Source organism: Calidris pugnax, unplaced genomic scaffold (assembly GCF_001431845.1).
Source record: "Calidris pugnax isolate Ruff unplaced genomic scaffold, ASM143184v1 scaffold28, whole genome shotgun sequence".
Lineage (NCBI taxonomy): Eukaryota > Metazoa > Chordata > Aves > Charadriiformes > Scolopacidae > Calidris > Calidris pugnax.
In genome coordinates this window covers 19352437-19377728 of record NW_015090842.1, presented here as the reverse complement: position 1 = coordinate 19377728, position 25292 = coordinate 19352437, and the positions used below count along the sequence as shown (strand labels likewise).

The window sequence follows — 25292 nt, the reverse complement described above, 5'->3', positions numbered from 1 at the left end:
AATATTGACTGAATGGTCACCATTCCCATCTGCTTGTTCTCACTCTATGGTTTGTGCCTGTACAATTGTTTTTTGGCACATGTTGAGCTGGAGAAGGGAGCAGATACATCTGAAATTGTGGTGTGGGTTGGTTGTGTTTTTTTTTGAGTCAAGATTTTGTGCTGTTGATCTCTTCTCTTTCTTATTGTGCAGCCATGGTCAGCTGCACAGAGCTGAAGACAATTTTCTGTAGTTGGTATTGGAAAGAAAGGTAAATTGAGTATTGCATGGAATCTCCATGCGGGTCTGGTAGATGTATGTTGCCGTCTCTCAGGGAAAGTGAGAACATTTTACAGCAAGGTAAGAGGCTTTTCCTGAGGCAGGACAAATGCTAGAATGCTTCTCCCTATACTTTGATACAGGGTGTGCTGGATCTGAGGTGCCTTCATGCATGTGAAGGGACAGAGCTTTGGGGAGGATAGTCATGAGAAATTATTTGGAGTCGTTCCACATGAAAGAACCTCTGAAGTGGATTACAGTGAAGTACAAAGGTTGTTTTTATAGTGTTTTTTTCAGCTGCCAATGACAAATTATATTATGAAAGCTCCTAAGTGATGTGAGTTCCTAAATCTGATTTCTCAAAAGTGACTTGGCATCTTTAATTACATGGGCATTCTTGGTGATTGCACCTACTGTATAACGAAGATAAGTCTCAGTGTGGTACATGCTGGTATCCAGAGGACCTCTTTATGAATGACCAGGATGGAGTGAGTTCTGGTAATTATGAATTGCTTAGAATCGTTAAGTTAGTATTTACTTGTATATCTTATATAAACCTCCATTCCATCATGCTGATGCTTTCTTTTTTGTGATAATGTATATGATTCATCCTTTAATGGGTAATCATATTAAAAAGTATTGAAGATGGAAAGAAATACATCACTGTTTTCACTTGAAAGCTGAAATGCCTGGAGGGCTAACGTCACAGAGCTATACTTTCATGCCATTAGCAGGTTTAAAACGCTGTCTGATTACACACTCAGCAAGCGGCAGGTTTATGGCACACAGTTTTTCAAGTAAGTGTGCAAACAACTGGCAACGTGCCTCTTAAATGTGGCTGGGTTTGGATTTCAGAAATAGCATTTTCAGTAAGATCCTGACACTTGTATATTTTCTCAGTGTTGAAAGGATTATAATGCCAGGATTATATCGGTGTCGGCTTAGCTTTCTGTAAGAAACCCTTTTGCTTCCTGCAAGAGATCAGTCCCACTCAGCGTTGCAGCCAGCAGTCAGTTTGTCAGAGGAGGTGGAAAAAAGTTCTTTTGGGAATACGACATTATTAAACTTGTCCAATCCTCAGGACGTCACTAAGAAGACATTTGCTAAAGCATGTACTAAGAGCAGAAAGAAGAATAATGGTAAACCAAATTACTGAAAATGGCAAAGAGCTGTTGCTAAAGGGTAAGTACTTCATGTTGATATTAATACCTACAAAGGATTATAGTGTTCTGAAACTATCAGTGCATCTTAACCAAAGAATAAAATCATTGAGCTTTCTGAAATGCAGGATTATTAAATTGCTAAATCCTTTGAGTTGTGTAGTATCGCTCAACTCGATTGGTAAAGCTGTTCTCTGTTTTTGCAAAGTACACTAGAAGTCTGATAGTAACTTCACACATGTTTATCTAGGGATAAATCAAAGATCTGGGCTTAATTGTACACTTAATTCTGTACTCTGGTGCAGCCTCACTGTTGCATAGGTTGTTGGCTGGGAAAGCTTTGGCTGTTTCTTTCACGCAGAACGCAATCAAAGGCAGTCTTCAGAATTGTTTCAGAGGAACTAATATATTAGCAACAACACAGCTTTCTAATTCGCTTTTTAGTAAAACTGCTTTGTTTGTGTCACTTCTGCAGAGACCAAAGCTGTTGCTGCTGATGAATATGTACGTGGTATCTGCAGTGTAGTGTGTGATGAATTGTAAGAAGCACGCCTTTACTTCTCGGGTAGAATCCTGTAAACTCAAAACTTCCATGACAGTGTCAATTTAACAGTGAAGTAAATCATGTATGTGTCTTAAAATGGTGCATGGATATGTTATATTCTTAAAATACCCCTGAGTGTCAGTAGTTTGGCCCTAAGCTGCAGTTTCTGGTGGAAGCGTGTGTCTGGGTCTGGCATGGGTGAGTTCAGTGTCCTCGCTGTAACTGATAGTTGGAGCCTGTGTTTTAAGGACAGCGGGTTTCTTTGCTGCCTAAAAGCTGCCCAGGTAAAGACCTATCCTTTCATTCTGCTCTTTCTTCCTCTCATACAGCCTTATTATTATATGGGTTGTTTTCTTGTGCAACTTTGGCCTTTATTTTCGTAAAAGACTGGGTCAGCTTGGAATTTACAGCTCGCGCTTTCTGCCACCTTCAGTGAAAAAGACCTGATAGCCCAAGCTCTCAAGTGTACCAGCATGAACAGATTCCAGTTACTTATTTCATTACAGTGCCTAGTTTGTAGCGTGAATGAGTTTTATCTGACCAGATGCAATGCTATTTATTTCCTGTTTCTACTGTTTCTGATATAAATATCATACTCCTTATAAAAAAAAAAAACCACCTGAAACACACACCCCACATACACCCAACCTGTAAGACTTAATAAAGTGTTCAAAATATTTTGGGAAGTGTTTTTTCTGAGCTTGGAATGTCACTATCAGTCTTTTGTTACTGTAAACTAACAAAATTCTTGTTCTCAGTATTGAAAAACCTGAAAGCTACATCTTAAAAATGACTTTCTGTTTTGCATAAAATAGTGCTTTGGCTAATACTGACTGCTTTGTAGCTGAAGTGAAAATAAGTGTTACTTGTCAGATTTGTGGTGTCAGCTGCCTGGGCTGCTACCACAAACGAGTTTGTAATCAGAATTTTCGTTTTAGAAGTGCTTCGTGTTTCTTGCTAGCTGTGTGTTGTCCATGTAGAAACAAACACTTCTAATAGGCTGTCTTTTTTCTAATTATTATTCTTTTTAAATGAGAGCTCTGCTTTGGACTGTTACTGATGTTGATTTAGGATTTTTGGTAAGCAGTTGAAAGTGAATAATTTAAGAAAAGAAACAATATCTGATTTCTGTTTAGGAAATTTATAGATAATGATGTCTGCAAAAATACAATTGTAAATGGAATAATTTGTTATAGTCTCCTGAATGAACCAAGAAAGAGATTTCATAACAGTTCTGAGAGTGAATGAGAGTTTTGTTTAGCCCAGCCACATGTGAGGAACCACATAAATAAAGTATATAAGCAGCTTTAGAATGTATTTGAAATCAGATTGTCATCTACGTGTTTCTTAGGTTATCTTCTTAACATGACAGTCTCTTGATACACTTCAACAGTACTCCTGAATGCTTTGCTGCTGAAATGGGGAGATATTGGGATATGTTAAACTACTAGCAAACGTCAAGAAACTTGTTGAGGGTTTCCTGTTCTTTGGCAATACTGAGTTCTGCAAAATTTTACCTCTGGTGGACAATGAGAAGATCTGTGCTATCTGAACAGAGCATAGCTTTTTGCAGGGAACCAAGTTTTATCTCGCAATACAGATGTTTGGGAAAGTATCATTGTTAACATCTGGAAAGTGCTTTCTCCAGAATGGTGTTAAAACAGTTTCTTTTGTAGAAATAAACAAACTAAAACCAAAAGTGTAATAAAAATGGACATGGACAGCTTTTTATATTAAAACTTTAAGGCTGTGAACAAATGTTTTTAAAAGTAATGTTGTGACTAATAAAATCACCTGATTATGCAAGGAAGAAATATTCTACCTGAAAATAATTTTTGTTTGCCGTAATCCCACTGGGATTACTATTTTGGGTGTAGTCATTTGCTAGCTCTGATTTGTAACTCTGATTCATGCAAAAATTCTATGAAGAAATTTAGCCCCTCAGTTAAGATTTAGCTCTTGATATTTTGGCCAGGGAGGATTATGGCTCCTCAGGATGCCGTGGGCACGGGTGGGAGCCCTCCTGGGAGCTGTGCTCCACAGCCCTGGCTGAGAGCCTGGGCCTTCCTCGGGGGGTTTTTGGTCACAACAACCCCTGGCAATGCTACAGGCTGGGGACAGAGTGGAAGAAAGGACCTGGGGGTGTTGGTGGACAGCCAGCTGAACATGAGCCAGCAGTGTGCCCAGGTGGCCAAGAAGGCCAACAGCATCCAGGCCTGTGTCAGGAACAGCGTGGCCAGCAGGAGTAGGGCTTCTGTACTGGGCACTGGTGAGGCCTCACCTCGAGGGCTGTGTTCAGTTCTGGGCCCCTCACTACAGGAAGGACATTGAGGTGCTGGAGCATGTCTAGAGGAGAGCCATCAAGCTGGTGAGGGGTCTGGAGAATAAGTCCTAGGAGGAGAGGCTGAGGGAACCGGGCGTGTTTAGTTTGGAGAAGAGGAGGCTGAGGGGAGACCTCATTGCCCTGTACAGCTCCCTGAAAGGAGGGTGTAGAGAGGTGGGGGTTGGCCTCTTCTCCCAAGGGAATAATGACAGGAGCAGAGGAAATGGTGTGAAGTTGGGGCAGGGGAGGTTTAGATGAGATATTGGGAAGAATGACTTTCCTGAGAGGGTGGTCAGGCACTGGAACAGCCTGCCCAGGGAGGTGGTGGAGTCACCATCCCTGGAGGTATTTAAGAAACATGCAGATGTGGCACTTCAGGGCATGCTCTAGTGCCTGAGGTTGTTGGGTTGGGTTTTTGTGTGTATGTACGGTTGGACCCGATGATCTTAAAGGTCCCTTCCAACCATGACGATTCCGTGATTCCGAGTGGAGTTGATATGGGAACGTGGTCTCTGTGCCTCTGCCCACTTGCGTTTCATTCGCTCAGGTACGTGCCTGTGAAAGCAAGCTGGCATAAGTTTGTTATCAATATACAGCCCCATCTGGAATATTTTTTTTATTTGTTTGTTTTTAACAATGTTAATGTTTTAAGCCTTACTGCAGCTTAATTAGCACTACTGTATTTCCATCGCTGTGGGTGTCGGTGCTGGGTGGACGGGAGCTGGTGGGGCTGTGTCCCCCTGTGCCCTCAGCAGGCCTGAGCCTGTCGGGCGGGCAGAGCCTCCGGAGAACCCGGCCAGCATCTCTCTGAATTAGTCATGTCCAAATGGAAGGAGCTGCAGTGGTTTAAAGATGTACTAATTTCCACTTAGTTAACTGAACATGCCGAAGGAGGGGAGTGGTAGTTTTCTTTATGGGAGTTCAGAAACTGACAGTAGAGAAGGATAAAGCATCGACAGGTCGAGTCACGCAGCTGCTTCTGCCGCCTCTGCACAGGGATGACTGCTCCTTTAGTAGTCTGGCTGAGCAGACTTTATCTCTGTGAAGCTTCCTGGTCTTCCTTCACAATGGTCTCACTGTGCCTAATTGTTCAGCTTTCATTTATCCTCACTAATCTGTTTTTCTTATAGTTACTTTCATACATGTGTTTTGTCTGTAGTTCTCTCTAAATTCTGGTTTTCATCCCTGGGTTACTAAAGAGAACACGTTGGCTTGCAGAGAAGTCTTGCACTTGCATGCTCGAGCAGCCAAACCGTCTCCCTCTGGCCTAATCCCCTTCCAGAGGGAAAGCAGTAATGGGAACACAGTCATCTCTGCTCTTAATCTTTTTTTTTTTTTTTTTTTTTTTTTTTAAATAAAGACAACATAAACCTTTTGGAGAAGAACAAAATAAAACCAGTCAGAAGACTATCCAATACGGTTTTGCCACAATGTTTTTTCTTGGCAATGAGATAAAAGTTAGGGGAAAGTTTGGACAGCCATTTGTTGCTTTTATTCTGTCTCTTGGGATTGTGTGTTTGTGTGTACGGGAGCGTGCATACTTATGAGTCTTGGGTTTTGTTCCATGGACCATCTGTGATGTTTTATGGAACTCGGGTGATCTGTGCAATGATGAACCTTGTTCTACAAACCTGTGCCTGTACCTAAGCAAGGGAGCTCTAAAACCTCAGTGAACTGTGGTGGAGATGTTTAGATAAACTGTGTATTGTAGTGGTGGCTGCAAATAGAATGATTTGGTTTGGAAGAGGATTGGTAGCATTCAGAATTAAAATGCCTTAATTATCAAAAGATAACAAAGACTGAGAAGCAATGAAAGAAGTGAAGAGGAAACAATAAGCTGCTTGGAATATAGCTTGTCTGCCTCAGAAATTGAGATTAATTAGGGACTAAGGTAAATAAATTATTCTCTGTTGCAGAGTATTTAGCTCCCTCTTTAAGAAATGTTCCTTGCCAAACAATCTTGCATGAGGAAAACTAACACCACATAGCTACTGTCTGAGACCAAAGACTTGGTAACTAAGAATGTGGAAAACTGTGCGCATGTCACAAGATGGTGCTTACCCAGGAGACTTCATGCCTCAGAATGTAAACTGTCCTCGGGTGAAGCTGGGGCAAGAACTCCCTGGAGTAGCTTTCCGAGGTCACCTCCGCTCTCTTCCAAAACTGAAGGAGACAACAAGCTCTTCCCATGCAAGTAAGTCTCTTTGAAGCTGCTGGTATTGCCCATTGGCAGACGGAATATATTAGACAATTTTTTTTATTGCAGGACACGTTGTATCTGTGCTGCAGTCCATTCTGTGCTGTCTTATGAGTCTTGTTGAGGAAATGGTCATCTGCCATAGGTTTTACTTACAAAATTGGAAATAGAATATGGAAAGAGAGGCAATGTGGTGAATGCTGATGTTGTGATTTAGGATGTGTGAAAAGCAGAGATTGCACCAAACATGTAACTGGTGAAGGTGATTTTTGGCTATCCCTTAATTAGCTGTATTTCACTTAGCACTAGAATTGGTGCACGTCTCTGCAGCACCCAGTTCTGCATACTGGTGAAGTTAGAATAGGATGTCAATATAAACGTAGGCTCCTTTGCTTCCTGTAGAAAGTGCACAGTGTTTGAGAGGGAGTTTAGTGTTAGTTGGATCAGTAGAATCATGTAGTTTGGAAGTTCACTTTTATTTTTGCATTGTCCTCAGTAATTCATAGTCTAAATGGACTTTCAGGATAGTGGAGCTAGTGCTGTGAATGTGGTAAAAATCCAGCTCTATTTCTCTATCATCTGAACTTTTCCATAGAGAAAAAAAATGTGCCCTAGCAATTTCAGAAACAATACTCTATTTCCAGTCACTAGTTCTACTGATTTTTTCTATTGCAGTTTGTTTTGTTTGGGCTTCCTGTGTGCAGGAAGATGTCTAAAGGAAGCACGGCAAGGAGTCAAATCCAGAGGGGAATTCTAATGGGAAAGAATTGGGTGATGCTTGAAAATGCAAATGGGGAATGAGAGAGGAGCTGGAAGCTCTTTTTGAGCGTTTCTGAAGAAACCAATAGAGAAAAATTTACTTGGAGGTAAATTGAAGATGCATCTAAAAAATAATGCCAGTTAACTTCAGGATTTGTCTTAAAGGTGATATGAAGTAATCTTTCTTAACTAAGGGTAGGTTATACCAGTGATGGTAATGAGATGCTTGGCATTTTGAAAGAGCGGAATACTTGTCATCTTATATAACATCTGTGATTGAATGGATGAGTTACCTTGACAAGTGTGATTTTATAGATAAAAAGTGTGTGAGTTTCTGTAGGCATTGCAAGTAAAGGAAAGCCCATTATGCTTTTTTGAGATGGTGGTAAGCTGTGTCTGTACAGTAAGGTTCCTGATGGAAGAACAAGGAAAACCAAGACAGCAAAAAATTGATTTAAAAATCACCGAGTGATTTAAAAAAAATAATAAAACAACTTTGATTTTTTCCCAAACATTCAGTTACCAGAGCTGGTGTATAGGAAATGAGAAAACAAAGCCAAGTTACTCATGACCTTGTTGTGTTTGATAAGCGTAATAGTGAGAAGATACTGCACAGACCAAAGTCTTGAAAAATCAAGCTGACAGGATTTTTTTTGATGTTGTCATTATTGTTTGCACCTGTGTCCAGTTCACTGAGTAAAACCTATATGGCAGATAACTCAATTTCCTCAGCAAAAATCCCAGATGTACTTTAGCCCCCACAGGAGAGAACGGACTGCAGCACAGCTAACAGTATGTACCGCAACCAAATTGATCTTTTATGCTCCTCCTGACAATAGATGTAACAAATACAGTACGCAAGTAGGTTTTGCAGATTTTTTAGTAACCTTTGCTGAAGTTGCTTAACATTTTATTTTGATGCTGTGTTGCTAAGCTTACTGATATTTCTCTGGTTGTGCAAAAATATCTACAATGGAGAGCAGTGTGAACATATCTTACCTGTAGGTTGGGTCAGCAATTAAGCTGAGCCCACTTGTGCAAGGCAGCTGCTAATTAACATCTTGGTGTGAGCTGTCAGAGCTGTGGGAAAACCAATAGGCACACACACACAGCAGGCTGCTATCTACAAATATTTTTTGTCAGCTAAATGTTTACTTCCAGAAGCTTAACAAGACCTGTGTTGGGTGTGAATTATTGTTTTTCCGGCAGTTCTGTTCAAAGCACCTGTCAGCTATTTCCAGCAAATTGTACCTCTTTCCGTGTATCCCTTCCCCTCAGTGAGAATAATACTGAACTTTCTCAGAATTTTTTCACTCGTAGCAATTAGTTTTGTAACTGTGTGTGGTATCTGCTGATCCCTGTGTGCAGGGGAGGAATCTGCTGGTTGCCTGTTAGGTTAGTTTTGTAATTGTTGATTCAGATTTCAGAATGCAGAGATACTTTCACTTCAATTGCGTTAAAGTAATTTAGTGTAGCCTTGTTGAATTGATTACCTTAATTACCAAAAATACGCACCCAAAATGTAGCTGTTTAATCTCTTGTGTTTAATGTATTTATTGTACAATACTTCTTTAACTCGCAGTGTTTTCATTTGAGATAATAAGTTTTTTCTTTCATTTTCAATTTTTCTAGTGGTTATTTTTTTTTGTAAATTAAAAAAAATAAAATTCCTTGGATTGATCCCTTCTTAAGGAGATACTCTTGGAAATCTCTTTAGTTTGTATTGGCTGAAAGAGCAGGGAGTGAAGAGTTACAGGGGAAAAGAAAGGAGTTTTAGTTTGTTAAGCAGAGGGCAATGGGAGCCGCGGGGCCAAGAACTTTTGAATACTGGAATCAATTTCATGTTTTTTTATTTTTCCTCCAGAGCTCATTTTATACTATAGTGCCTTTACTTTTTTTTTTAAAGTTACTACTCATTACAAAAAGCTCTCCTGTTCACCCATGTTATTTTTTCTTTTTAGCATTGTAGTTGCAGATGTGAATGCTTTGCTTTTGCTGTACCTGATATTAGGTTTTAACTTAAAAGTGTAAGAGGAGTCTGAAGAGTACACAGTCTAAACGTTGAAAATACAATGAGAGTGAAGGCATCACAAAGTGAGCATGTTTGATGCCTGGGGTTAGTGGGCATAGTGAAAAACCAAAAAACAACCACAAAACACTGACAACAAAATAAAAAGGGGTGTTGGGGGAAGCTTTGTTTGCTATTTACCTGTATTGTAATAACAGAATCTGGTCTTTGAATTGGTCGGTCTCACTAACTCTACCTATCCTGTTTAAACGTTCTGCTTAGAAGCTGCTCTTAGCATTAGTAATGATTTCTAAGTGCACAAGAACTGTCTTTTCACCTGTTACTGTTCTGTATAAGAAATAGTTATAAAAGGGAAATTAGGCACAGATAGTATGGTAGCTGTGACCCTACTTGTAAATTTTACTTTGATGTGACTTTTTATTCTATTTTCATTAAAATAGAGTAGAAATAGAAGTAACTCTACCTTGAGAGTAGCACCTATTGATATTGATAACGTTGCATAAGTTTAAATACTAAAAAGAAACATTCAGTGGACCAAACAAGTTTATTCCCTATGGTTTTCGTCAAGGTTAAAAATTCTGTCTTTCTCCTCCTAACAAAACCTCCTGCTTTTTTCTTCTCTGCAGGTCATGGCAACCATAAAGAAAACAGTCCTTTCCTGAATGCTGCAGAAGCTGTCAAGGGAGGTGATTACTATGACAGAAATCTGGCCTTGTTTGAGGTAATTTCTAACTATTTTTCGTAATCCTAATGTGATTTGGAGTCTTCCAAGATGGGAGGGATTGAGCGCGTGGTATTAAGTGGATGTCAAAGCCTTGCAAAGGCCCAGGCAATGGGTTGGTACTCATCTCTCACTGCATGGCAGATCTAAGAGCCATTGCTTTATTTAGGAGTGTGTCTACAGAGCAGCAAAATATTATGGTACTAGGGGCGACCGGAATAATTTAAATTGTGAAGCTGGTGCACTGTGAGTGTGGAAAATGAGCACGGGCTGTTTACTGTGCAAAGAAGGACAATGTTATTCCCTTAAGGCCCTTTCCTTAATGGCCATGAAGATGCTCAGAGGGCTGGAGCACCTCTCCTGTGAAGACAGGCTGAGAGAGCTGGGGTTGTTCAGCCTGGAGAAGAGAAGGCTCTGGGGAGACCTTATAACAGTCTTCCAGTGTCTGAAGGAGGCTATAGGAGAGATGGGAAGGGACTCTATCAGGGGGTGGAGCCATAGGACGAGGGGTAACAGTTTTAAACTGAAAAGAGGGAAGATTTAGATTAGATATTAGGAAGAGATTCTTTCCTGTGAGGGTGGTGAGAGCCTGGCCCAGGTTGCCCAGAGAAGCTGTGGCTGCCCCATCCCTGGAGGGGTTCAAGGCCAGGTTGGAGGGGGCTTGGAGCAACCTGGTCTGGTGGGAGGTGTCCCTGCCCAGGGCAGGGGGTTGGAACTTGATCATCTTTAAGGTCCCTCCCAATTCTAACCATTCTGTGATTCTGTAAGAGAGTGCCTAAATTCAGGCACTCAGATTAGCCTGGGTATCCTGTATTACAACTGCACTATATCAGTAATTCCGTTTTCTCCCCGATATGCTTTTTTTTGGGGTGTAAGTCTGTTATCTAAGGGAGGCGGAGATACCCTGTGTGGTGAAAAATCTCAGATGTTACTCCCACTTGGGACTGGGAGGCAGTATGACTGTTTCCATGTGGAAGTAAGGAGGACAAGACTCTCATGCAGGAGGCCAGTTGGAGCCACACCAAGTCCAGCAGAACCCTCCTCCACGTCCTCACCTCGCTGGCACTCCTTTAAACTGCAACACACTGTGCTAAGAGCAAGTTTCTAAAAAATGATTTCAGAAGCTCAGGTGCTGGGGAGCGGTGCAGGGAGTCTTTGTGTGGCTCTGCAGCTGCCTTCCAGCTGGGCTTCTGAGTTCCAGCTTCACAGCAATACTGGCAACCTGTACCCAGTATTTCCCAGTCTGGGAGCTCGGTGTGGGGCAGCCTGAGCTGGCTCTACCCCCCGCCAGGTTGGCGCCCGCAGAGTTCAGCTGCGTGGCACGGAGCCTGGGCCAGTACAGCTAACCTGCTGCTAGAAAGGAACCCACCGTGGAAATGCTGCAGCCACGTGTGCAGGCACTTGTGCTTGAGCTAAGGCTTTGAAGCACGCTTCCAGCTGTGGGGTCTCCTCCCTCCAAGTCATGGTAGATCTGTGATCAGCATCAATTCGCAGATCATGAAGAGCTGGCTACCTGTGGCATGGCTGCTGCTAGTCACACACCTGTGCCTTTTCCGTAAGCAATAACACAGCAGGGCTGCAGGCTCCTTCTGTACTGAGGAGGAGCAGATAGCACCCTCAAGGCCGTGAACGTAATGTGGTGAATCGTAATCAGGTTTTGAAAGATATGAACTGCAGATGAGATCAGAGGAAGGAGTAAGAAAAGGGACACTTGGGGTCAGTTTCTGCCATTGGATACAAAGCACATAATGCTGCAGATCCTCCCAGAAACCCTTTGTGATGATACATGGATATACGATAGACCTCCAGACAGTGAAATTTTTCTAAATTGTTTTTCTGTTTCCTGTGTGGAAAGTATTTTCTCTTAACCATACATTCCTTACTGCGCAATTACACTTGTAAGAAATTTTTATTTCAAAGAGAAAGGGACAGGGAATGGTTTTTTTCACTTTTTTTTCTTTTCTTTTTTCACCGTGAACTTACTTTCAGAAACAGAAGTTACATGGGATGAATGGAAAGGTGTGAGGCCTCCATGCACGTGGCTTTTTTTATCTAGATCCACATAAATTACATCATATTGTTTGAGAAATGTCATAAAATTATCAGAGTGCATGTTTGCCCACAATGACCAGAGTTTATATCACTAGATATCTGAATTATTTGGCAACTTGACCTTTTTAAAATTATATCTGTTGATGTAAGCTGACGTTAGAGATAGATGTAAGGTGTACACGTCCGTTTTCTTACAGTCCCAAGGCTCAGACGACTTCTTTATTGCTGTAATTTATGCTTTTTAGCACCTAAGGAGGAGGGTCTAGACCTGTTGGCATAGCCTTTTCCTGTCAGATTTGCCTTTCTTTCAGAAAATTAAATCCTCTCATCAGTGGTTCAGGGACAATGAAATATTCTGTCATGCCCTGGATGATATTCCTGGTGTGTTCCCTGGCAGGCTCAGGGGTGCTGAGGAAGGCATGACCCCAGCTGCTCTTCATAAATGCTGTGAATTGCAGTTCACTAGTTGTCATCTTCTGCAGGAGGAACTTGATATACGACCAAAAGTGTCATCTCTGCTTGGCAAGTTGGTCAACTACACAAATCTTACACAAGGCGTTAAGGAACATGAAGAAGCTGAAAGCACTGATGGCTCAAAGAAGAAAGTATCAAAAGTAAGTAAAGATTTTCTCTATGGCCAGCTGATGGATGGGGTGATTCCCTCGGATTTTTGTGGAGCTGGACCCATTTCTGCTTTATCCTAACATTCGTCAGGAGCCATGATGGTGCTACAAAGAAATAACATAGAACTCTGTAGGTAACCAGATGTTACTGGAGAACTGGGGCAGATGGAGTGGTTGATTAGCGTGCACTGCAGTGCAGTTCCATACACTTGCTATGGATTTGGATAGGAAGGATGGGCTTTTAGTGGTGGGTCAAATAAACAACAAGACAAAAACTAGCTTTCTGCTAGTGCTGTTTTAGCTGCCCGGCAGTATCTGACACACCTCTGCAAGCCTGGTATGACACAAAGAGCAACACCCTTCTGGAGTGGTGAGCAGAGGTCAGATCAGACACCCTGGGGCAGCTCAGGTGTCATTCTGGTGTTAGGCACTTAGGCAACTGAATTCTGCTCCAAAGTGTCTGCATTGAGATGGTTAGCCCATTTGGGCTGGCTTTGTATTAAGGTGGAAGGCGGGGTTTTATTGTTGGTAGTTAGATTTCTATCAGGAGGGCTGTGTTCTCACTGCTGCTAGTGCTCTGGCAGTCTGGGGAGCTGAACCCTCAGGTGGTAGGGTTGCATTTTATGGCACTTGCAGGCCTGTCAGTTTGCTTGCAAATTTTGTCAAAGGAAAGCTCTCCAAAAAACTAAGATAGCACTTGAGTTGTAGAGATTTTGTAGTACAGCCCTGCCAAAGACTGAGCCATTTCAGAAAGAGATGGCAGTTGATAATGTTGAAAAACAGCACATTGTTCTCCAAGAGAATGCATGTTACCCCATGCTGAAAGCCGGATTCCAGCTCCCGTACGCTCCGGTTCCTTACTCTGCGTGGTTTTACACCGGGGGTAACAATGTTTTTCAGTCAACATGAAGCTTAAAATTCAATTTTATCTGAGACCGTGTGCACTGAAGTGCTGTAACATTGTGGTTAATGCGACATCATGACAAAACTGAGTGAAGGTTGTCTGGGTGTAGTAACTGAGTTCTGGTACCGTAAGCTTACATTGAAACGGTAATTTAAACATTTCCAATTTTAATGTAAGTCAATTTTAACTGCGAATTTCTTTCGTGTGGTACTTGGTGTTACACTAGTTGCTGAGTCTGTCCAAAGGTTTTACCTGTGTGTTACTAATAGGAAACGTCAGCTGCATCTGTTTGAGCGTGCTTTGGGTGGGAATGTCAGGCAGGAGCTGTTAATGCGGTGTTATTGCATAAGCTAAAATCATTTTCAGCCTCTTCCTATCAAAAGCAGGTTGGTTGTTACCCTAACAAAGAGAGAATGGAGGGGGATACAAGAGGTACAGTCCTTACTATTTTGAGAAAGTTCTGATCACTTTTGCTGCTTATTTCATTATTAATTGACTGACCAGAATGTCAGGGTAAAGTGCAGTCTCACCTGAAAGCTGGTCACTTACTTCCCTGTTGGAAAAAGAATTCCTTGAAGGGTCTGTAGTGTGAAGTTGGTTAAAGCTAAAGCAGCGTAGCTTCAAAAGGTAAAAAAGGGGCAAATAACAGGAAATTGAGTTGTTTTTTTAAATCCCTGGTAGATTAACATGTAAGGTTTGGTGTTAATATTTCTACATCTAGGTATGATTTATGTGTGCATTTTCAAACTTTTTATTGACATAAAAAAAAAGGACTGTTTTTCTTGTTAAAGCCACAATTGTAATGGTAAAATAGAGTTTGGGCTTAATACCTGGGTTGTCCTGAATTCTGCTTTCCTGTGTCCCAGAAATACGTGTTTGCAGACTTCTCAAAAGTTTTTTTGCAGAATGGGTTGGGTATCCATTCCAAAAGTGACAATATCATCCTGTGTTAATAACTTAATATTTTTTGTGTAAACACTTCAGTTTTCTTAAGTGAATTTTTGCCTAGTATGTCTGCCTCTGGGATAAATTACATCAGCTGTAATATCATAACTGTAGTTTGAATTTCTTCTCCCTCTCTTGCCATAAGAAATATGAAATTTTAAACGACTTGTAGAACGTTGAATAGTAACTTGGCCAATAAATATAACTGTTAAAACCAGGAAATTCAAAAGCTGTAACTGTACAATGCTATGGACTGAAGGTATCCAGAAATTGTGCAAACGGGATTCTTCTACACATTTGTTTTTAATCATCTTTGAGGTATAAGTCAGTGCACTGCTGTTACCTCACCCTTCCCAGTGGAGCATTAGTACAGCAGCAGGACCCTCCACCCCGGCGTGACAGCAGGGTCTGGTTTGAAGCACCAGCGTTAACTGACTGGTTGCTGGATGCTCTACTGGGTGTGCTCAGTCCCCAGCCAGCGTGACAAAAGGTGAGCTGCCTGTCCTGATGGGCCACTTACTGGAATTGGCAACTTACAGGCAAGAATTGGAGCAGGGACAGTGAGCAGACATTGGGTCTGGTATCCAAAAACTCAATGAAAAGAGCAGTCCTTTCAGTAAGTGAATGTAGAATTCTCTATCTGAGCAGGTAAGACAGGTCTCTCAGTGAATACCTTGTTGTGACCTAGCACACCTCTGCCTGCCAAATCAGATCCATTCAAATAAAATGAGACAAAATAAAATAACAACAAAACTCAGACATAAAAAAAGAGGCAAGGCAATTGTGTGCGTGTGAAGGGGCCAAATCTCTGAGGGGCGGTATCAAATAAAATGATATTTGTCTTCCAAGGCTGAAGCTTAAAGGACTAGAGAATGATGTGCTTGAGCTTGTGGAGATCATCGTTGTCAGCACCTGCTTTCTGTAGTGACAAGACCAGAAGGGACCTGAACGTTTCCACAAACTCTGGAAAACACATTATATGACTACTCCCCTTCTAATCTCTTGAAATAATTGCTGCAGAGTTTGTGGAAGATGCAAACAAAGATCAGTACAATTTCAGTGCAAAACAGTTTAATATAAACATACTAACTCTGTTTCAGCATTCCTCATTGAATGTTTTTGGTAGTAGATTCTGTGTTAGACACACATCAGATAAAACTGACGTTACTCTGTATTTTCTAAATACAGTCTTGTATTAAAGCTCTTAATAGATGCAGTCCTATAAAAATATCTCCTTCTCATGATGGAAAAAAATTAAATTAACTGGTTTATGTATCTTTAATAAGGCAGTTAATTTCTGTGCTGCTCCGTGTCCTCATTCTACAGAGCAACCACAAGAGCTGTCATTGCTGATCAATGTCCCTGAGCCCTGCGGCCAAGTGCTTTGATAACCTGTCACACTGGCACAATGGAAATAGTGTCCTTCAGACTCAGATCAATATTTGTATCAATTATGTGTCTGCAGCTGATTAGAGTGAACCGAAACATGATCTGCATCACTGAAATTGAGACTGTTTTCGAGATTTTTCTGGCTGTTCTTGGTTGATCCAAAACAGCGTTCTTCAAGATGTCTTTGTGTTTTATTTCCTTCATGCAGCACAGGGAGTTTGCTTTTCCTTTCACTTGGTAGCTGTTGAGACTGAACATAATCCCCTGCTTATTTCAGACTGCTTTCTGTTTCGACTTCAGCACTGGTTTAGTATCACTTGCTGATTATAAGGTGCTATAAAAAAGGGTCCAGTCACTGCAGATGACTGGTGTTAAACATTGCTGCGAACAAGCTGGTTCAAGTAGTATTTTTTCAAGTACAGTCTTTCCTAGCAGTATTTTTTTATTCCACAGGGTAAGAAAATCCAGAGTAAAGCCTTACGCCCAAGGTACACTTAGTAATAGTGTGGTTGGGTTTTGTCTGCGGGCAGGCGCTTACGCGTTTCCTGGGCTGCTCTGCTCTGCAGTAATCTCACAACCATACAATTAATGGGCAATTTCTCTTCTGTGGCTGCAGTCAGCCTGTAACTGGAGCTGCCTAAGTGGCCACTGAAGAGGGAGGGAGAGAAGAGGATGAGCAGTAAATGCTGCTGGGGCCACTGAGGGCAGAAGGTAGGAAGGAGCTGAGCTGAAGTGAGTTCTTAGGCAAAGGAAGCAGGTGGGGGATGTGTAAAGGGCAGGCTGAAAACTCAACTGCTTTGATACGACTCAGAAAGCTGGCATATAGAATATATAAGAACTGTGCTCCACCTGCTTCTCCTGCATAGAAGCAGTAGGTTGGGATTCTGTCCTTTCCCCAGATGCCAGATTTGACAAACTCTTAGAAACTGCTTTACCTCTGAGACACCCCTGATAAATCTGATAAATTCACTTGACGCTGGCTGCTGGGTTCAGGGATGTTGTGAGGGGGGTGACTAATGGACAGAGAGATGATAAAATTATGTGGAATGTCTCTGTAAGAGAGACAAAGAGTGCATTGATGTGACAATAGCAGGGCAAAATCAGCCCAGAGCCTGGCAACATTATTTAGTCCTTTCTCAGTTAATGCTTCTGCAGTTGAAGACACAGTGTGAATCAGATGAAGGTATTTGAAATAAAACTATCTGAACCTCCCCTTCTTGAGGAAATGAGTACACTCTGAAGAATACCCTGGGAAGATCCTCCTCCACTATAGCATTGGGACAACTTGTTTAAAACCCCTTACCTTACCCTGGTCAGGATACTGCTGTACAAGTGTTATTTCTATTAATATCAGAAGACAATGATTCCTCTTGTCCTTGTATGTAATCTTGACAGGTTAGTTCTGTAGGATGGTAATTTTTGTACAAATGTCAGGTGATGTTTTAGGGATTTGTTTGGGGTTTTTTTTGTCCTGTGGCATTGGAGCAGCCAAGTAACAGCTCTCTGGCTCCCTGCTGGTAGGTCTTGTAGGGTAAGTCTATTGCAAACCTTCAGCATGCGGTTCTGTTGCCCAGTTTACTTCAAGAGGTTCACCCAGGTTCAAGTGTGTATGGAGGAAGTTTGGTAGATCTGATTTAGCTTTAGTCACACAAGGAATTCAAAGCTGACCTCAAAAAATTCATTCAGCAATTCCTGGCATTTCTAACAAAGAACTGTTCGGGTCACGTTCTTGGGCAGGGTTTTCTTTCATCTCTGGCAGGGCAGACTCCTAATGCAGATGAGGACATTTTGAATTGTAACGTGTAATTGCAAGTTGAAGCACTAAATTCTGAGGTTGATTATTTTGGCCTGGTGATAGTATAACCATGTGATTTTTCTAGGATTTTGCTTTGTGTAATAAAATACTACTCTTGACTCACCTTAGGTAACTATATTTTTCCATAGTGAAGACAGGCAAGAACAAAGTTTTTTACAGCAATTTCATTGCTTTAAGGGTAATATGCTTAAGTACAGTTGCTTTTGATTTATGCCTAATTAGTCTATAAGGGTGCATGTTACCTATTTATTTTTGCATTTAGTTAATGCTACATGGAGTCAAATTTGAACAAGTGTTGTCAACTCTCTTTAATATCCTTCTCATGTAGATGGTTGTTCATGTGTTTCTTCAAACACTGTCTGTCTGTAATATGTTTTGGAATTCAGGTTTATTTATAGAAAGAGGTATGAGAAGGGATGAGCCTTTTTGTTCCACTGTTTATTCCCCTTATGTTTCAGCATTCTGTGTAATTTTAAATGCAAAAGAAACCCTCAGGAAGCAGAAGCAATTGAATGCCTTGGCAGGAAATTTGGGGCTCTGAATTGCTGCTGGTACCTGGTGTGCCAGGGAACACGCTTGTATTCCTTGAAATAAAACCCTTATCAGTGGCCTTTTGATACTGTTCTGGATCTGACTGTCCTCTGACAATAACTGTTTGGGCAAATGCTACAAGATACTATGTTGAATATCAATCATATGCAGTTCCTGTGAATTCACATAACTAACTTGTAGTTCCTCAGTCACTGTCCAAAGTAATTCAGAGTCCAATGCTAACATTAAACATAAGAAAGAATCACTAGTTTTACATGGAATATAGAAAATGGGAGAAAATACATTATGCATGTCTCCAGATTTCTTTCGAATCTTTTCTAGTTGTAACACCACAAAAGTATGTTTTCCATGAAACTAATTTGTAAATTCTGGGGATTAGGGTACGCTCGATCTTTCTCGGGGTCTGCAGCACTCAACAGGTTTCATACTAGGAACTCTGTGGTTCTACAGTAAAACAAATACATGTATGTGCTGTTGTTAGCAATTGGTGTTAAACGCTGGGTATAATTGCTTGAAATATGAAGATGTGTTAAGGTCAGCATTTTGTTTAGACATTTGTCATTTCGGTGTTAGGAATTTGCTTTCTGTTTTGTGGAAGTATTTGTGTGTGTCTACCTTACATTTCCCAGGTTTCTACCATTTGAGAAAATGAAGTTGTAGAGTTTTTTGGTTATCTATGCTTTGAAGAATTCCAGTTAATGAATGTCATTGATTTTTTTTTTCAGTCACCCAGCATGGGCACCCTGATGGGGGTGTATTTACCCTGCATGCAGAATATCTTTGGGGTTATTCTCTTCCTTCGGCTGACTTGGATGGTAGGAATGGCTGGAGTGCTTCAGTCCTTCCTGATTGTGTTACTCTGCTGCTGTTGTGTAAGTATATTGTTAGGTTATTATTTAGATGGTTACTTATGTTTTTATTATTAGCTTAATGGTTGGACTCGGTGATCTTAAAGGTCCCTTTCAACCTAGACAATTCTATGTAGGTAAAATCATGCATGTGGCATAACCTCTGTGAAACTACTGAGAAACTTGGAGAGGCTGCGTTGTAGATGCACGTGTAAAGAAAAGCCAGATTTATGCTAGGCACTGCTACTTTTGTAGCCATGCGAGTTCTTTTTTTCCCTTTTTTTCTTTTTTTTTTTTTGCTAGTATTTATAATCTACTTTTGTAGCCATGCGAGTTCTTTTTTTCCCTTTTTTTCTTTTTTTTTTGCTAGTATTTATAAGCTGGCAAATGTATCTAGTGTAGTCTTAAAAATGGTGTTTGCTCAGCAAAGAGCTGTTTCCTTTGGCTGTCCCAGGTCATGGGTGCCTGCTTTGCCTTGTTGGAATTCCAGCTCTGCAGACAGAGGGACACTTGCCTTTTATCTTTTGTCTGCTTTGTCTGCAAACACCGATTATTTCCCCTGATAAAGCAGTGGTCATCTCTCAAGCAGAAGTCTCAACAGCTTGATGATTAAGTTCCTGGTACCCTTGTTTTCTTTCAGATAATGACAAGTCAAGGCAGAATAAATAGAAATATTGTGTCCTATATGCAGTGGCAGCTTTGCTCTATCAAGCAAGAAGTTAAGTTTTAAAAAATGTTGTTGACAAAATGGCTTCCTGTCCTTCTTTTCCCCAGACTATGTTGACAACCATATCAATGAGTGCTATTGCCACAAATGGTGTTGTTCCAGGTAAGTGTAGTTACCAAACTTCTCATTTGTAGTTTGTTTTTTTTTTTAAATTGCTATGACCTGTTAATGGGGTTTTAATCTAGACAAATTTGCTTAAGCCAGGATATAAAACCTGAATTCATATCTAGTCTTTCTTCTTAGTATCAATTAGGCTAGAGATTAATTTATTTGGTTTTTAGTTACCCCTGTGATAACAAAAATATTCTTCAATTGAACACCCAAAAAAGCAGATGCATACTGTATAATTTTGTTGTATTCTTGAGAATGTTTTACAATTTGTAACAATAAATAAATGATAATTTTACTCCCATTTTCTTGTTTTGTAGCTGGTGGCTCCTATTTCATGATATCCAGGTCATTAGGCCCAGAGTTTGGTGGAGCTGTAGGGCTGTGCTTTTATTTGGGAACAACATTTGCAGCAGCAATGTATATCCTTGGTGCCATTGAGATTTTATTGGTGAGTAGCACTGGAGTAGTTCTGCTTTGAAGACAATAGCATATAGAAAGTACCGCAGTGTTCTTGTCCCATATTCATATACATATTTGTAGGTAGAGACCAGAAGGTCTTTGGTTTCTCGGTGTCCAATTCTGTACTGCTAGTGCATCCCTTTGGAAGTTGCACGCTCCGTAGGTATCCAGAATGGAAGCTCTTCTGAAAACATAAATGAAAATATGCCTTATGCTCAAAGATACATGCTCATAATGTATACAGTTGGCTCTGTTGCTCTACGGAAATAGAATGGACTGTTATCCATTGACTTTTCCTATAAACTGAATTTTCCTGGTGAAGAACATGTTGCAAATGGGAAAGTTCTAGTATAGGTACAAGATCGCTACAGTAATATAGGCAGGATGCTGTTCCTCAGTACTTTCAGCTCGCTTTCTTCTTGTTTCAGACATATATTGTGCCACAAGCAGCAATTTTTCATGCATCCGGTGCCCATGATGCATCCAGTGCTATGCTAAACAACATGAGGGTGTATGGAACCCTATTCCTCCTCCTGATGGCAGTGGTGGTCTTTGTAGGCGTGAAATATGTTAACAAATTTGCTTCCCTCTTCTTGGCCTGCGTAGTAGTATCCATACTGTCCATTTATGCTGGAGCTATCAAGTCCATCTTTGATCCACCTGAATTTCCGTGAGTACTGTTTCTGGATGGGGGTACAGCTTTGCCTACAGGTCTGGAAGATGGGCTTCAATGGAAGTTACTTAAAACTTGTGCCTAGCACACTGTCAAAACTGCCTGTTTTTGTGAATTACTTCAGATTTATTTAGCTGTATGTAGTGACAGTGATAGCCTTCTGCATGCAGAGCTCACGGAATAGAAGTTCCTTAGGCTAAAACGAATGCATTATTACATTCTTTTAGCTGTTTGGGTAGAATGAAGTCACGTGGGCATACAGATTGATGGAAGCTGACATTCCTCTGCTTCCTGCAAAGACAATCCAGTACCTTCGCCTACGGCTGTTGACTTAAATTTCAGGGAGAATTTTGCTGGGATATTTATGGCAGGCCAGCTCGGTAGGAAGCGGTTTGGCAAGTCCATTTTCCCCAGGCCAGTCAGACACGATGTGCTGCTTCCGTGGTTGGAAAATGTGGTGGTGTGATGCAGCTGCTGAGAAATAGGGCTTCTGTGAGGAATGTGGGAGGTGGGATGGTAGGGCCCGTTGGTCTGAAAGCAGATGAATCTGCTGTCGCGAGCAGCTCTGCTGTTAATACAACACCCGTTCCTCGGCGTGTTGGCAGGTCAGTATGTAAGGCGGTTTCTTAAACCCAGAGCTGGAGCAGCAGTGCTGGGGATGCATGTGTTTTACCAGAAATGCAAACGGTATTTCCTGGTACCGCTGACAAGAGACGAGTGGAATGGAAATAGAGGAGTTGAGTCTGCATAATTCACATCTTAAAATGTTGTGACCATAACTAAGTGCTTGCAACCCTCAAGTGCTGCCTTTAGATATTTAGGGCCCAATGATTATAATGCTTTACAACAGTGGCAGGTTTACAGCAATAAAAATAAAACAGTGCCTCTGCCTCCCCCTTATTATCTCTTGGATTGTTCCTGAATGTTCTCCCTATCTTTCTTCCTTCGGCTGTATTAATTTTTCTTTTGCTGAAGTAACCAGATATTGTATTCATTTTTAATTTTGGAGTGAAAGGCATCTCTGAAGTTAGAGTTACAAACAAACCCTACAAAAATAGCCCTGTCTCTTCCATTTTCATGGCTTTAGTGCTTGATGAGACCTGCGAAACAATTAAACTTACTAAAATGGAAGAAAGAAAGAATACAAGTGCAGGAGTATTTTAGCCATTACGCATAGTACCTTCTGACAAGAAGAATCTTTGCTTATTGGGATTGGAATGTTCGTGATTCTGAAGCTAAAATGTAGTACAAACTAGGATAATGCAATTCCAAATATCTTTAGATATTCTAAATACCTAGTAATTTGAATGCTGATGTTCTTCCGATCTCTTCCACTCCAGTAGTTCTGTTTAGGGAATATTTTTGTTTTCAGTTAATCTACCCCTTTCATTGTTTAAGGTAAATTTACCAAATCCAATAAATTTCACTGATGTGGCTTTTTATATCCCTCTCAAAATTGTTGGAAAAGTAGCCATATACTTCTGACCCTTAAAGGAAACATACACAGCCTTTATCCTGTTCCTACCAGCTTTCTGAAGCAGAGAAATGATGTAGCAGACTGGAGCCACTTGAAGTTTCCATGATATGGAAGAAGAACTATGGGGAAGGGTGGATTTCATTTTCCCGGTACCATATAACGACACTGGTTTCCTATGTTTCCCTTCCAGGATTTGCATGTTGGGTAACAGGACTTTGTCAAGAGAATATTTTGATGTTTGTGCCAAAACCGTAGTTAAGGATAACATTACTGTGGCCTCTAAGCTTTGGGAGATCTTCTGCCACACTACAAACTTAACCACCGAGAACTGTGATGAATATTTCCTAATGAACAATGTCTCGGAGATAGCAGGAATTCCAGGAGCTGCCAGCGGCATTTTAAAAGGTATGATAGAATATTTCATTTTGCCCTAAAGAGGAGGCAGGCTGAGCAGTTGAAATGGGTTGACCTGTTCCCTGCTGGCTAAGAAAGAGCAACTGAAAAAATGTAATTACTGTGAAGAAAATTATCTTCAATAAAGAAAACCAAGTCTTAGAATCTATAAAAAGAATAGAATGGCACTTTTCTCCTGATACAGTACTTGTCTGCTGTAAAATTGATTAAATTAGCTTTGTATGTCTCTTAATTTCATCAGAAAGTCAGCTCTAATTAAGAGCTATGCTAACATGAGTAAGTTGTTACATTTTTTTTTCAGAACTCTGTAGCTATGATTCTCCATTTTAGATGGGTTAAGATTATGTCCTGAAAGATAACAGCACTTGTATAAAAATAGTGTACCTCTGTCTTTGCCCACTCCTGAATGTAATATCATTGAGTAGTGCTCGTTATTGAAATGGACTCCAGAGAAGAGACTCTGTGCAGATGCCGAGTGTCTCAGGTTCCCATTTTCACAGAAACCAGTAGTCTGGTTTCAGTGAAATTTCAAATGCCAACCATGTAATTCTGTAATTCTTCTACTGTCTAAAAAACAAATCTGATTATATCTAGAAAGCTGGTCAATATTGCTGCTGCACATTCTCTGAACTATTATGTGTGGGTGTGGTGGTTCATTAAAAATATTCAATGTGTTTCTTGGGGTTAAAATAGGTATGAAGTAAAAAAAAAATTTTACATTAGTAATACTAAAGGATAAAAAGTCCTTAGGCTTTTGTGGGCTGTTCATAGATATTTATTGGTTTTGTTACAGATTCCCTTGAATGCATGCAATATAAATTTTCTTTCATGTAACTTGTACATATCTTAATTTGTGTTATCACTGAATTGCATTTGTAATCTTCAGTAGTAAACTACATATAATTGAGAACAGATTTGAACTGAAATGTGCTTTTCTTTTCCGTGGTCCGATAATAACACTGAAGACAATTTATGGAGCAATTACTTGGAGAAAGGAGAGATACTGGAGAAAGCACATCACCCGTCTGTGGACGTAGCAGGCCAGAAGAACAACCTTCATCTGTACGTGCTTTCAGACATAGCCACTTCATTCATGGTGCTGGTGGGCATCTTCTTCCCTTCAGTGACCGGTGAGATTCCTGGGACCAGAGGGGACCTTGGGCCCCTGAGCCGCCTTCTCTCCCTGATCTTACGTCCAAAATGTATTTTCAGGTATCATGGCTGGTTCCAACAGATCAGGAGACCTCAAAGATGCACAGAAATCCATTCCCATTGGAACAATTCTTGCTATTGTCACCACATCACTAGTCTGTATCCTTTTAAAATCAGTAGAGTCCTACCACGTTCTAAGTGGCACAGATGAATGAGTGTTACCTGATTTGTGAAGCTGCTTTCAGGTGACTAAATTATCAGTGTGGGTATGATTGGTCAGTGGAAGAAAAAAATCAGTCTTTGAGCTGAAAGCATCAGAGTTATTTCCTGTTGTTTTCCATTTCCTTTTTTGTGTTGGGTTTTTTGTTTTGTTCTTTTGTGTTTCGGTTGTTTTCTTTGCTGCACAGTGGTCTGTAGCTTTGTGGGCTGGTGGAATACAGAAATGTATTATTTTAGGATGCAGTGCACCATTAAGGTGAGGGAAGGCTTTAAACGGGAGAGATCATAAATTTCAGTTCCTTTACAAAAAACAAACAAAGCCCTAACCCTTTTCATTTGAGTGACATTAAGGATTATATCCTTTCTTGAACATTTTAGGGCAAGATAAACTGGAGTTAGAAACTAAACCAGATGTTCCCCATCTAGTGGGACAAGATGGGGGTTTCCCATTTAGTGGGAAAGAAGAAGATGGGGACACTTGGGACTTCCACCCAAGTGGTTTTTTGGGGGGGTAAAGGGAGAAGGTTCATGTGTAGAGTCAGCTTCTCACTGGCACGAAGGAATTTGTGCGTTTATTTTGAAGTCAGTGAAAGAAGATCATGGCACATCACCTTACAGGCCTGTATTTTTTTTCCTCCCCCTCGATTTTTAACACACTGATCTGATGTAATGCTGTCCCGTGATGGTCAGACACGTCCCGAGGTGGGGCCCGTGGCAGGGTTTCCCACACCGTGCTGAGGAATGAGTTCCACGTCACTGTCAGTGACTCCTCCTTCCCCACCTGTCTCCACTGAGGCTGGAGCACTTCGTTTGCAGAAGATGAGGCTGTTCCTCATACCAGATTTCTAGGCGCTGAGTGCGTTCAGAGGAAGGTGTTGGTCAACTGTTGGCTGAACATGAGCCAGCAGTGTGTGCCCAGGTGGCCAAGAAGGCCACCAGC

The 25292-nt window shown here is 41.0% G+C and overlaps 1 protein-coding gene across 6 annotated transcripts in view; it reads left to right on the top strand.

Annotated features, from left to right (window-relative positions):
* The window catches only part of SLC12A4 (solute carrier family 12 (potassium/chloride transporter), member 4), a 50327-nt gene that overhangs the window by 9802 nt on the left and 15233 nt on the right, over nucleotides 1-25292 (top strand). Inside the window, exons 1-12 of one of the 6 annotated variants that reach the window (XM_014942313.1) lie at nucleotides 826-1440; nucleotides 1894-2044; nucleotides 6202-6479; nucleotides 9897-9991; nucleotides 12526-12657; nucleotides 18998-19144; nucleotides 19895-19949; nucleotides 20276-20406; nucleotides 20846-21087; nucleotides 22758-22972; nucleotides 23947-24111; nucleotides 24194-24292. In XM_014942313.1, the coding sequence (XP_014797799.1) occupies nucleotides 6308-6479; nucleotides 9897-9991; nucleotides 12526-12657; nucleotides 18998-19144; nucleotides 19895-19949; nucleotides 20276-20406; nucleotides 20846-21087; nucleotides 22758-22972; nucleotides 23947-24111; nucleotides 24194-24292 (1453 nt within the window). In that variant the 5' untranslated portion in view covers nucleotides 826-1440; nucleotides 1894-2044; nucleotides 6202-6307. Of the gene's footprint in view, nucleotides 1-825; nucleotides 2045-6201; nucleotides 6480-9896; nucleotides 9992-12525; nucleotides 12658-18997; nucleotides 19145-19894; nucleotides 19950-20275; nucleotides 20407-20845; nucleotides 21088-22757; nucleotides 22973-23946; nucleotides 24112-24193; nucleotides 24293-25292 lie in introns of those variants that run through there. The other 5 variants (XM_014942314.1, XM_014942312.1, XM_014942310.1 and 2 more) reach the window with 5 other exon arrangements.